Consider the following 13,144-nt stretch of genomic DNA (forward strand, 5'->3'; position numbering starts at 1 on the left):
TGGCATATATACTAACATTCATCTCTAAAAGTTTCCATTCCTTTAGGGCCAGGATTCACAAAGGTTTAGGCAGATCTTTTAATCCCAGAATGAAATTGAAATGTTATACCACCTTCCTAAACAGTAGAAATGAATATCTGAAGTGAAATCACTGTTGGGTTCAACTCATGTTTGGATGTTTGCTTTCAATTTCAATGTAGTGATAACATTCAAGAGGCGGGAAAACCGCAAAGCTATGTCAGTAATTTATTTGTCTGCAAACAACTTTCACTGTTACAACAAATATTAGTTATGAGATCATTCAACTTGGAACCCATACAAAAAGAATAAATAATTAGCAATAATATTTTAATTATACTCATGATCATTATAATTTAAAAAAAGAACCGTAAAACAAACCGAGTGCCATTTGATTTACTCCTGCCTAAAGCCAGCGTTCTTTCCTCCAGGACTGTATTGCCGCCTTCAAACCAATGAACAGATAAATAAATAATTTCTCTTGGGGACACGGAGGGGGCTTGTGGGATACATGTGCAAGCTACACTTCATACACTTATGATTTTTTTTCTTCTTCTGCCTAAATAAGTAAACATTGGACAGTGCTACCGTGTGCAGAGTTCTCACGTCTTCAGTTCACATATAAACATTGTTTTCATGGCAATCTTTCAATTAACATTGGCTTCCTTTTTTTAGTTCAGCAAATTACATTTCTTTCTTCTCAGTGTTCTTCTATAAAATCTCAACCACCAAAGCAAGTTCTATGTCAATTGGTAAAACATTTGGCAATAGAGAGGATATGCTTCATAAACCGTACTTGTGTTGCTCCAAATATGTGATATATCTGTAAAAGAAACTTCTATCAGGCCTGTGCCTAAAGGAAGGAAACGCTTTATTCACGAACAAAGGATTTGAGACCCACTTCCATCAAAGACTAAATGGCAGCATTTCCATAGCAACCGCCTCTTTCGTTTTCCATCTACACAGTGGTAAAGTATTTGATAACAGTTGATTTGCAAAATGTAAGTGACAGTGGTGTTGCTATAAAAGGACCAGAATGAAGTGTGTGGGGGGTTTATGAGTATTAATCAAGGAGTGCTTAGCCGTCTGCATTTAAAGAACAACGTCTAATTGTTCCCCTCTCCTTCTGCCATCCAGACGTGACCAAAGTCACTGTGATGCTTCGGAACAGCTCTGCGGACAAAAGATTTGCAATTCAAAATAATTTTCAAAACAATAAAAGACTTACGCAACATTTGCATCTGTATCTGTATTCTGTACAATACATAGAAACAGTTTGTGAATTCTTTATAATCCTTTGATAACTGAAAGCTTTTACAGAAGAAAGGAGAAGAAACGGAACCAGTTCTTTTTGTCCTTTTTTTCCTTTTTTTTTAAATTCAGTCTTTTGTTATATGATCTTCCTCCTTTGTTTTCAGTGAAGTACACAGTTACTGCAGTCACTACAACTGGCAGGAATGTTACACCAGCCCAGACAAAACTCCAGTTCAGCAGACACGAACGTGAAGAGGATTTCACAACGTTGCCGTGATATGGTTACATTTCGGTTGCCCGCTAAAGTAGTTCTTGGGATGATGAGTCGTATATCGTACATCCTCCACTTGATTGGCAGGTAGTGGGGCGGGTCCTCTTCAAGGCCAGTCTATGTTGTGAACACCGGAGTTCCATAACCTGCTCCGAGGTGGAAACATCATTCCTGCACGTGTCTTTAATGGTGAGATGGAGTGACAGACAAGAAGACAAACAGACTGGCAGCTCCTTCTAAGCCACGGCTCGTTGTAGTGGTAGTGGACACTGTACGCAATGATCTGCTAGAGGTCCATATTGGAGAACTTGTAGGGCTACAGACGATCAATGATTCCATATCAAAGTAACAGGTAGTGTGAAATTACAGAATCCCTCCCCCTTCCGCTCCTTTGCAAAGTTCCCGTTCCCAAAAATATCGCTGTGAACCGCCCTTTTGCGACACTACATTCAGTCCGCGCTTACATCAGACTGGCGAGTTCCCAACCCAAATGTCATGAGCCACAGATAATGTCACACACAGTATATCGATCGAGGTGCGGGCCAGCTCAGTCCGTCGGTCAACAACACAGAATGATTTTTCGTTGGGAGGTTGGAAGTGTGAGAATGGGCCGGGGAGGGATAGCAGTCTCTCGATCAGCTCTATAGACTGGTGACCAGGTGGGAAGGGTCTATCGGCGGCTCCTCGGGCGACGAGTCGGACTCGTCCTTGCTGCCGGACACCATGTACCCGTCGCTGCCGCCGCGGCCCATGTGGTAGTAGCTCTGCAGCTCGTGGAGGTGATTCCTGGAGCCCAGGTTCGGCATGCTCTTGTAATACACGTCGTCCAGCTCGGGGGCGGTGGCGCTCTTACAGGGCTGCAGCTCGCCGGAGCCGTCCTCCTCTCCGTCCGTCAGGCCGTTCGCCTGCCCGTCGGGAAGGTCCGGCAGCACCGGCATGCTGGTGTACAGCGAGTCTCTGTGGCTGGGCGAGTGCGCGTGCTCGTCGGTGTGCTCGTTGGTCAGCAGGGGGAAGAAGCTCTCGCTGGTCTCCTGGGGGATGCGCCGCGGCCGGGAGAAGCTGTGCGGCGGCGGCGGCGGCGGCGGCGGCGGGTGGCTGTCGGGAGGAGGGGGCCGCGGCGGCAGGAGTGGCGCGTTGGACTCCTCCCTGATGATCTCCAGACCCAGGTTCTCCTCGTGGGGGAAGGCCGCCGGGTTGTCCAGCACCATGGGCCCGTGGTCCTCTTTGCCGCTGCCCAGGCAGCCGCTCACTCCGCTGCTGCTGCTGCTGCTGCTGCCTCCCGCCATGCTGCCTGGAACAGAGGAACCGGCCGGGGACAATGGTTGGACCAAGTATTGGGTCATTTCAACAAGAAGCAATGCTACGGCTGGAGAATACAACGTGAAAGGGGTTGCTCGGACGAAACCCACAGAACATCTTTTCCTCAGCTTCATTAGCATTTCATTTTACTTTATTTTATTACTTGTGCACTGCTGTCTTGTTGTCTATTGTTACACTGTCTACTGTCACGCACCAACCGCCAAGACAAATTCCTTGTATGTTTGACATATTTTGGCAATAAATGTTTCCTGATTCCTGATTCACGGAGGGTTTCAGCTCACAACTTTTACCGTTTCGGCCCGAGCGAAGCGCTCTCATCTGCTTTTTTTCAGAAGCAGCGAGCAGCTGTTACAAAAACGCTCTTTGTACGCTGGCTGCCAAGGATCCAATGGTAGAAAGGCTAATTTAGCAACTTGAGAACATTACAGAACATTTGGCAGCTCATGAGCGAGATCTTTCCTGTTGGAGGCAGAAATTGGCTAAAAGGAGAGTGAATATTGGACTTGCAATGGCCAAGTGGCTACAAACACTAGCCCACTCCGGTGCTGCATGCTTGGGCTTCTCAGTGTTTTCTTATCTTTTATATGTTTTACTTAATAAGTTGTTTTTTTTATTTACGGTTTATGCGTGAAACTTTTGTTTTCTTGGGATAGATATTTCTTTCTTTCTTTTCTTGGGATATATATATATATATATATATATTCTTGCCATGCTGGCTGATTTAAGCGGTCATTTAGATTAGTTCAGAACTTTATAACACATTTGGCAACAACATCTATGTGTCTATCAATAGTGTAGCTGATGCCAGAGCACATACGGAGCGTAAGGATGCACAGCCTCCTCCTGGTTCGCTGTTTCTGGAAACACAAACGTGCTCCACACATTGTACCAAGACGTGTCCCGGTCTAAACCCGAAACAACTGACACCAAAGCATTCACCTCCGTTGGCCATGCTGCTGTTCACCAGCTTGTTCATCAGGTTGTGGTTGCGCTCGGTGGTGGCCCTCTCGTGGTTGTTGAGGTAGGACGGGATGTAATTGGAGGTCAGCTCCTTGAGGATCTTCTTCTCCAGGGTGGTCTCCTTGTGGTTGCCGTGGGTACCGTAGCCGCCGCTACGGTCCAGAATCTGGACGCAGTCGCTCAAGTACTCGCTGCTGGCCATGCTGTAGTTGTTGCCGTGGTTGCCGTTGAGAGGGAGCGTATCCATCACGCTGGAGTCTCTTGCGTTGTTCAGGATACCCTCTGAGGGACAAATAAGAGAAATATGAAAATCTGTATATCAGGATTAACGATTATCATTTTTTTAAACAAACTAATTAGAATCCCCAGAGGAGTAGATTTTAATTATTGTTTGATATCATAGCGTGTGCTGTGAACTAAAGATTAAAAAGTAGGAACACTAATTGTCATGGAGGGAGAAGAGCTCCGTGCGTCCATAATTCATTTAGGAATTTTCCTTTCTCAATTACTGCCAGCACGACAACCACACGGACAAAGTGTTTTTTTGCTGCAAATCGCACCGTTCATCATCTTGTCAGTCATTTTGAGAGCAAACCTATTGCATCTCAGCCATGACAATTCTTACACATTTTATTAACACTATTTAAATTAAAGCACATCAGTTATGTTTTTATCCTATATGATATATTGTCATTAAGAAAATTGTGTTTCCTATAAAATAAATGTTAGAAATCTGATTAGACAACCGTGTCGCATGGACCGACTAATGATCTGGACAAAAAGAAAAGCGGAGGAAGTCAATGTTATTGAAGCAGCAGTATTAGATTCAGCCCATACTTGTGTCTCGGTACGGCGCTAATGGGCAGCATGAGGGAAAAGACAGAAAACAAACAAGTTCAAACCCTGAGAGAGAGACAACTTTCAGCAGCAAAAGAATCAACTGTTGGCTGGGAATTGGAAAATGTCTTGACAAAGAAACCGTGGCTGCTTCTCAATATCAAAATCTGCTTTGCGATGCCTCGCTGTTATAGGGTTCATTCGTTATTTAACACAGAGAAAACATTAAAAACACGGCATGCTGCGTGCACAGTAGACATGCACTAAACAAAGCGATGCAAGTGACCAACCGACACACAGAAACGGACGTTGGAAACAAAGAACATGCATGAACATGCACGCAAATGACCATTACCAGGAAAAAATAAAAAAACACATCATGGCTCCCAAGTAGCTTGTACAACTGCAACCTGCAGCCCACGCAGGGTGCATCCGCTGCGCACAGAAAATCAGCACGTTATGCAGTTTTGATAAATCACCGCCGGCATATTTTTTCGTCTCCGTATTGGCGGTCTGCGGGAGCCGCCCCGGTGGGTGTCCTTTGTGCCAGATTGTTGCGGCGTGATTGATCGCCTCCACTCGGGAGCCACAAGAAGGCGAGAACAGATAGGCGGCCAAAAGTGCATCACAGGAGCAAAGTGTTTAAACTGAATAACCATGCAGAAACAATGGCTGAAATAAGAAGTGTGATCATAGTAGAACATCAGGCACACCTTGGGTGTTGTACATGCCCACAGCTGGGTTGTTATAGACTGCCGAATCCCCCCGGAGAGTGTTATAAGGATTGTTAGTACCATGGGGACGAAGGAGAGCATTAGTTATAAGATGATTAGCCATGGCTCCTGGTACAGGCAGATAGAGGAAAGGGAGAGCGACAGCCGGAGAAGAAGAGAGAGGGGGGAGAGATCAAATGGAGGAGAGAGAGAGAGAGAGAAAAGCAACAGTCAAGTAAAGAGAGAGAAAGAGGGACGAACTCAAGGTAAAAAAATAACCCAAAAATTAAAAAAGGTTATAGTGGAGAGGACGAAGGAAAGGCCGTATAGACGTTGTAGAGTGAAGGTAAGCGAGAGAGAGAGGGAGGGGAGGGGGGGGGGTGTGAGTGTGTGGAAGAAAAAGGGAGAGAGGAGGACAAGTAAATCAAACAATCAAACACAGTTTGAGTGTGAAGGAGCAGACAGGTCATTCTCACAGCCGCCGCATACAAGCCGGGGGAGGGGATGGGAGGGAGGGAGAGAGAGAGAGAGAGAGAGAGACAGACAGAGCGAGAGAGGGGGGGAGACAGATTAGGCTTAGAGGAGGCTGTGCCGCAGTTCACAGCGCTTGAGCAGAGCAGCAGCATGGCGACGGGATAGTTAGGGAGAGAGGGGCCCGGTGCGATACCTTCCCCAGGTGGGAGACGGATCGTGTTCACATGGAGACGACAAAGCAGTAATAGTAAAATAGTCATTTCCACAAAGGCAACAGTCGCCTTTATGGAAATGACTGATTTGGAACGAAGTTGGCCAGCAGCCCGTGAGTTGGTCGGTAATGAAGCTCCATCATTTAGAATCATTTAGAAAGGACGGAGAAAGTACGTTTTTTGGTTTAAAAAAAAGTAAAATACATGTAATAAATAAAAAACATATATTGATAATTAGAAGAAATTAGAAATTAAATTAATACATGAAGTATTGAAAAAATCTAAATAATTAAACAAAACATAAATAAATGATACAAACGTACTTATTTACTTTATCAATATGGTACTTTTACCTCCACACAACTAAAAAGAGACAAAAGTGAAACTATGTATCAGACATTATGAGGTCATGAAACTGTTAAGTTAGGGTTAAAGTTAAAGCGGACACATTTTATTCTCTCCCAATTTCAAGAAGTCAATCTCTTATCAGCACGTCCAATTCGATTCATCCCGTCCTTTCACACTTTTACGCCACAGTAAATAGCCTTTCGAAATCTATTGGCTCCCAGTAGCTCTCTGCACCACGCTTTAAAGTGTGAACGGGGGGGGGGGTCCTAAGCCCTGCCTCGCTAATGTGTGATAATTCAGGCGCTGACACACACCGTGTCTGCTCGAGCATCAATCTGTCATGCTAACAGCTTATTAGAGGCCCCCGAGGAGGCGAGGGCCACACCTCGACTTGGAGACCAACAAATGGCAGCGTATGCGCGCACGCGTGTTTGTGCGCGTGCTCGAGTCGAGGCGTTCTAGGTGTCCATGTCCTCGTTGCCCTCGGCCCCAGACAGCTACGCTGATGGAACCCGTTCTTACAGCGCCGGGTCTAATGGACTCTTAGGAGGATCTGTAACTAACAGCAGCCTTCACATAATGAGATGGAAGAGCAACACTTTCTGCCATGTATTTCTGCAGTTATGAATAATGATGAAGCATTATTTCTATAAATGCAACTGTAAAGTAATAGAATGGAACACTTATATGTGAAACTCCCAAACATACTTTAACTCTGGGAATAATCACCCAATGCTTTAAAAAATGACCCATAAAGCCAGAAAAGACCCAATTTGAAGCAGGTGTGGCAGAAAAAAGTGCTGAGTGATATTAGCTTGTGTTCTGCAAGAACTGCAAGAGGCATTATCAGGAGTTTAGCCCTCCGACCACTTGACTAAATGGCTAAAAGTGCTGCAGCAGCTTCCCCACTATTAAATAAAGTAGATATGGTGACAGTGATGAGGATGGCGATGCTGGGGGATCCAGCTGTTACCTCTGTTGAGCGTGGCGGAGCTGTTGATGTCTCCGGTGATGAAGGAGGACTCCTGCTTCCTCACCGTGTCATTCCACATCCGCCTGATGCGGCTCTGTAGACGGGAGAAAGGGAGCAAGAGAGGGAGGAGGGAAGGAGGAGGAGTAACAAAACAAGAGGAAGAAGCAGGGTTGAGGGGGAGGACGCAGAGACCAAAGTGGGATTTCATGAGAGAAAAGTAATGGTGCGGCGTGCAAAAGGAGGGCATAAGCAGAGGGACGGCCAGTAAGGGAGAAACGGGTGGGGGAGGGAATAATCACCCGTCAATTTGACATATACAGCATCCGTCAGCATCACTATGTGAAAGTGTAAGTCAGTCTCACTTTCCACATTTTTAAAAGAACAGTGTGTAACACTTAATGAATTGGCAGAAAGGGAATATAATATCCAGAGGAAAATGTTAAATGTGAACAATAACCTTCAACAAAGAATGAGTTTGTCTACACAGGGAGTGAGAACGCCATGATCAGAAGATACGGGTGTGTTCCGCAATCGAGGCCCCGCAGCTACATGAATAAAGAGCAGCGTGTTGATGAGGCCAAGAGGTACTTTTATTAGTACTTTGGCGTCATGTATTATCCCGCTGCAGCGCAGTTCTGCTCTCTGTCGGGCTGAGCTCCTCCAACAACACACGCACACGCACACACGCACACGCACACGCACACGCACACGCGGGGAGCGCGGGCCGAGAGGCAGCTGCAGTGAGGGGAACCAGGTGTTGTGAATCCACCCGTCCTGCTGAATGTTTGATTCTATTACTCACTGTTCTTTTAAAAACTTCCCACGTCTCCTTTAGCCACATTAGAAGTTGTTTTTGACCCCCCCCCAACCTCCCGATGGCCCTCTCCGGCCTCACCTGAGAGTCTGCCGTGCTGTAGCGTCCAGGTGTGCAGGCCGGTAAGCTCACCTGTGAGCCCGTGGAGTAGCGGCCCGGCGTCCGCGACGTGGTGGTCTTGCTGGAGGAGGAGATGGACGTCTCCACGCTCTTGCCGCTGCAGCAGTGGGTGCGCAGGCATTTGCCGTACTCTTTGCGCACCTGGGCAGCGCAAGGTGAGAGGGGGGAGAGGGGGGGAGAGGGGGGGACAGGGGGAGAGGGTTACGGTCGTCACACAGCCGTTCACATATACTCATATCAGCATATTTCTAAGCCTACGACGGCCCCCACCCTCAACTTCTCCCACTCACATTGCTTGTGCAAACACTGACGCCACAAAAGAAAACATTAGCATATTAACTTCATAACCTCCTCGCCCCACATCAACATCCAGCCCAAATGTTATTACTGCCACAAACCCATCTGAAATGGACGCTCCCCCCCCCCGAGGGAGACACCCGATACACACCGAACATCTGCATTTAGATCCCAATCAAGTTTGGAACAAACAGCGGCGTGATTGCTTTTTAACCAGCTCGTGTTCGCTGCTCTGCTCTGTTTAAACAGCTGCGCGCCGAGTCTGGGGAGGAAAGTGCTGAATCGCTGCCAGAGAAAAGCTCAGCGCCGCTCTGAGGACGTCTCTCAGGACACCTGATCCCACGTATCCAAGTGCACTGCTCACCCTCACACACACACACACACTCGTTTACTGGCTGTACGCTCGAGGCCAAACAGGCAGGCGAGAGCATGAAGCGTCTGACGAGGCTTCTCTCCATGTCGTGCTCCTCCTCTTGTGTGGACACAACTCTGTCAGAGCAACGCACAACTTTTTCAAAATCTCAAGGGGAGGAGGGAGGGAGGCTGTTAGGTCCATCGAGTGAGGTCAAGACATGTAAATGGGAGGAGTGTGTTTTAGACACAAAGCTGTTACACTCAACGGACAGAAAAATAGGAATTTCCCAAACTGAAATCTCGGTAATTATAATTTATTATCTTTCACCAACAATGCTGATAAATTCTATTCTGTAGGCCAGACAGAGACTCTGTTTATTACCTTCTGCCGAGAGGCCAGAGACACTTACAGAGTCAGTGGGGAAACGAGAGGCATTGAGCAGCCGCGTTGGGTCAAACAGGTGAAACCAGCACCCCCCTCGCCTCGCTCACCTTCTTCTGCAGTATGCAGTGGAAGATGAAGATGAACATGCCCTGCAGGGAGTTGAAGATGGTGAAGAGGTAGGCCATGATGACGGTGCTCTCGTTGATGTACATCAGGCCGAAGGCCCAGGTCAGGCCCAGCAGACACAGCAGGGCTATGGCCCCGATCACCCAGGACCTGGAGGAGGAGACGCTTCAGTGTCCAACAATACAGAAGCACTTTGTAACACGAGTCTTTTCTCTTTTTACTGTCCTGGATCAGAAAAGCTGCTCAGCACGTGGGATCACGAGGCGGGAGAAAGCGGGTTTGCCAGAGATAATTTGTGGTGCCAACACCGCGTGAGTGGAAGGGGGGAAAAACAGCGGGAGGTTTTTCTCTAAAATAATTCAAACTAACAAGAAAAAAGGGTGAAATAAAAGACAGAAAGCGCATTGATTTGAGAGAAAGAGGCCGGATGACGTCAGCGCAGAGAACGCACGTCGCACGGGACACCCTCCAAGTTACTGCGACCTCCGGCCCCTCGCAGGGTTGAAAGACGCTTTCGCAGACCAAAGTGGGTGCTGGAGTCTGTTAATGCAACGGTGACCAACACTTTAATGGAACGGACTTTAATACGAGTTTTCAAGGCCGCAAACCTGCGTTTCTAACAAAGCCGAATATGCAGGAGTCATTAGGGCCAAATGTCAGAGGGATGTGGTCGTGTTGAGGCATGTGTATGAATCGTAAGTCTCTGTCTGAGCGTGTGCGTGTGCATGTGTGTGCGTGTGCCTGTGGTCTCCACTGGGCAGTAAGTAGAGGGCCATTACAGCCATTACAAATGACATTTCCCACTAAAGGTCACCGTTTTCTGGTCTGCCGAGGCCGCGATGATGGCTGTTAATTTGATTGGCTGACTGGACAGCGATCACCTCTCGTGGAGGAGAGGGAGGCGCAGCGAGGGAGGAGGGAGGAGGGGGGAGGAGAGGGAGGCGCAGCGAGGGAGGAGGGAGGAGGGGGGAGGAGAGGGAGGCGCAGCGAGGGAGGAGCAGGGGGGAGGAGGGGGGAGGAGTGGGAGGCGCAGCGAGGGAGGAGGGCGGGGGGAGGAGGGGGGAGGAGTGGGAGGCGCAGCGAGGGAGGAGGGCGGGGGGGTGTTGGTGGGGCGAGGTTGAGGTATTAGAAGAGTTAGCAGGAAGGAAGAGAGAGAGGAGAGTAAGTGAGGTGATTGATTGGATGTCGCCCTCTGTGGCACCGCTCAGGCGAGACAGAACCTCCAATAAAGCTCGTCTGACGACCCTCTTCGATAAAGGGTACACTCATCCCGCCCCCCCACACCGAGCAGCGTCGTCTCTCCCGGCTTCCGACCTTGCGTCCTCACGTCGCGCCGGTGTAATATTTCAATAGAGCATCGGGGGGTTTACGGGTCAGACGGGGCTCACAAATCACACGTCAACACGTAATCCACTTCACGAGGCAGGTTAACGGTTAATTTAGGGATATGCACGGACTCTGGGAAGATTCTACGGGCAAACACCAGGACAAGCGAAGCCGAAACGTCCCGGAGGAGACGGAGGACATGGTGATTGGGGAGAGACCTTACCGCAGCCCAACAAAGACAACTCATGGTGGCTTCACGGGGGAAACAAAAGAAAGAAAGACAGAAAATAATAAGAGAAAAATGGACGCAATGATGATGATGATTAATACAAAAATGAACCACATAAGACAAGACTAATGGAGTAAAGTAGATTCAAATCTATTCAGCCTTTTTTTTGCGCTCAAAAAGAAAAACGTAAGCCATTAAACCGCGAAGAAGTGAAATGCGTCATGATCTGATTCTTTGATTTTCCGTCTTTCATCAGGGCCTTTTTGATTGAGGCCCCCTGAACTCGCACGGAAGCGAAGATCAAATGGTTTTAACAAACTTACTTTCCACTTGGAGGCCCGACTCAAAAGTGCCGTCTTGAAATATACATTGGCAGTGATATTTAAAAGATGAATCAAACGGTACGCCGCTCCGTGATTTGCATGACAAATACCGAGCTGTGCCTCGGTCGGGCGTCCGGCTAAAGGCCGGCACGCCGTTTGAATTAGACGGGGCCTGGAACAAGACATAACACAGTCCTGATTGGTTAGCTTAGCAGACACAGTTCGGGGGAAATGAAGTCATGTTCCATGACTGGGAATAATAACGTGATCGATACGATGAGGAGCATCGTGAAGTGATGGAAGAGTCTGCTTCATGTTGCAGCTGACATACCATGAGAAGAAAGGACAACGTTTAAAGGAGTAGCACGACGCTTGGGAGAAGCTCTGCCTTGCGTCCGTGCTGAGGTTTGATGAGAGGATGGATTAGCATGAAGACTGGAAACAGCTGTTCCAGTTGTGATTAAAGTTAACACGATCTAAAGCTCACTAATAACATGTTCTATCTTTGGCTCAAAATCTGAAGTGTAAAAACAATAATTTGCTATTTTACATTTTGTTTTCTCTCTCAGGGCAAACCATCTGTCACACATCCACTGCTTCTCTTTTTCCAAATATTTGGTTACTGTGCAGATAAAGTCGATGAGAAAATGACCGTCGCTAGAAGTGTTGTGCATGTTCTCATCTTTCAACTTACTGCGTGTTTCCACCTCATGAAAGCTTTGTGGCGTCTAACTTGCCCCCCCCCCTTTTTCTTCACTGCTTTCATCAAACAAGATGGCAACGTGCAACCAATGGGTGACTGCTTTTATAAAGTGATTGATTCTGACCAGTTTGGCTGGCTGTTTTTAAACTCGTGCAGTGTCTATTAGCCAACACGCTGCTCGCTCTCCACCTGCGTATTCAACAAAAAGGCATTTGATTCCTCTCTCTCTTCTCATTTAAGTCTCGGCAAGAAAGCATAGAAAAAGTTTCCCAAAAGCGAATTATTCCCTGAATTTCCACATACACACAATTGTGTATAATCAGAACTGCACGCACACAGCACGTGGACTTACTTGATGTTGTCCAGACATCCAGAGTCTGGTTTGAGAATGGCCGTGTGATGGAACATCTTATAGAGAGCGATGCCGAGGAAGATTACATTCAGCTGAAACGCACATGCACACAAGTTAATACTGCAGCAACACGCCTAATTAAAGACACACAATGTCCCCACAACAATTCACTCACACACACACACAGTCCATATCGTTTTATTCCAGCAGTAATTTGCCTCTGGCACAGTATCAGGCACGATCAACAGCCCTTTCTGTGCTGAAAATACTGCAGCTCGAGCATCGGGGGGAAATACAGCCATCACATTCAGTCATTACATCCATCAGCAGCTGTTGTTACAACAGAAAATCCAATTCCGCTGTCCATTCTATCGGCCCGGGAACGCACAGATAGGGTGTCCTAACAATGGCCGTGCATGTGACCGAGGGACATGGACTCATAACAGAGCGCTCCCACTCAGATCAGCGATAGCCCGCCTGACATTTGCAGAATGCAGAGTGCAGAGCATCGCCGGCCATGCTGACATTCTCCTAATAGGAAACATGTCCTCATTGCTGTCCCTCTATCACACCCAAACGCTGCTTTCTACATATTCCTCAGGCTTATTGTCTCCGTCTGCCGCTTGACTCTTCTGCCTGTGTTTACTGGTACAAAGGGCCGGTCGCGCTCCTCAGCGACAGATGATCCTCCTCTTCAGCCCGTGTGGTAACGTGACGCGTCCGGCAGGAAGCACA

The 13,144-nt window shown here is 47.6% G+C and overlaps 1 protein-coding gene across 15 annotated transcripts in view; it reads right to left on the reverse strand.

The window, feature by feature from the left end:
- Window positions 1-232: 232 nt before the first annotated feature.
- Window positions 233-13,144, reverse strand: part of adgrl3.1 (adhesion G protein-coupled receptor L3.1) — a 98,880-nt gene continuing 85,968 nt past the window's right edge. For 5 of the 15 annotated variants that reach the window (XM_078080602.1, XM_078080599.1, XM_078080601.1 and 2 more), the window contains 8 exons: window positions 12,410-12,501; window positions 9,458-9,626; window positions 8,276-8,455; window positions 7,381-7,474; window positions 5,374-5,502; window positions 4,661-4,678; window positions 3,803-4,105; window positions 233-2,834 (listed from right to left, as the gene is read on the reverse strand). In XM_078080602.1, the coding sequence (XP_077936728.1) occupies window positions 2,185-2,834; window positions 3,803-4,105; window positions 4,661-4,678; window positions 5,374-5,502; window positions 7,381-7,474; window positions 8,276-8,455; window positions 9,458-9,626; window positions 12,410-12,501 (1,635 nt within the window). In that variant the 3' untranslated portion in view covers window positions 233-2,184. The remainder of the gene's footprint in view (window positions 2,835-3,802; window positions 4,106-4,660; window positions 4,679-5,373; window positions 5,503-7,380; window positions 7,475-8,275; window positions 8,456-9,457; window positions 9,627-12,409; window positions 12,502-13,144) is intronic. The other 10 variants (XM_078080605.1, XM_078080603.1, XM_078080611.1 and 7 more) reach the window with 7 other exon arrangements.

Source organism: Gasterosteus aculeatus, chromosome 9 (assembly GCF_964276395.1).
Source record: "Gasterosteus aculeatus chromosome 9, fGasAcu3.hap1.1, whole genome shotgun sequence".
Taxonomy (NCBI): domain Eukaryota; kingdom Metazoa; phylum Chordata; class Actinopteri; order Perciformes; family Gasterosteidae; genus Gasterosteus; species Gasterosteus aculeatus.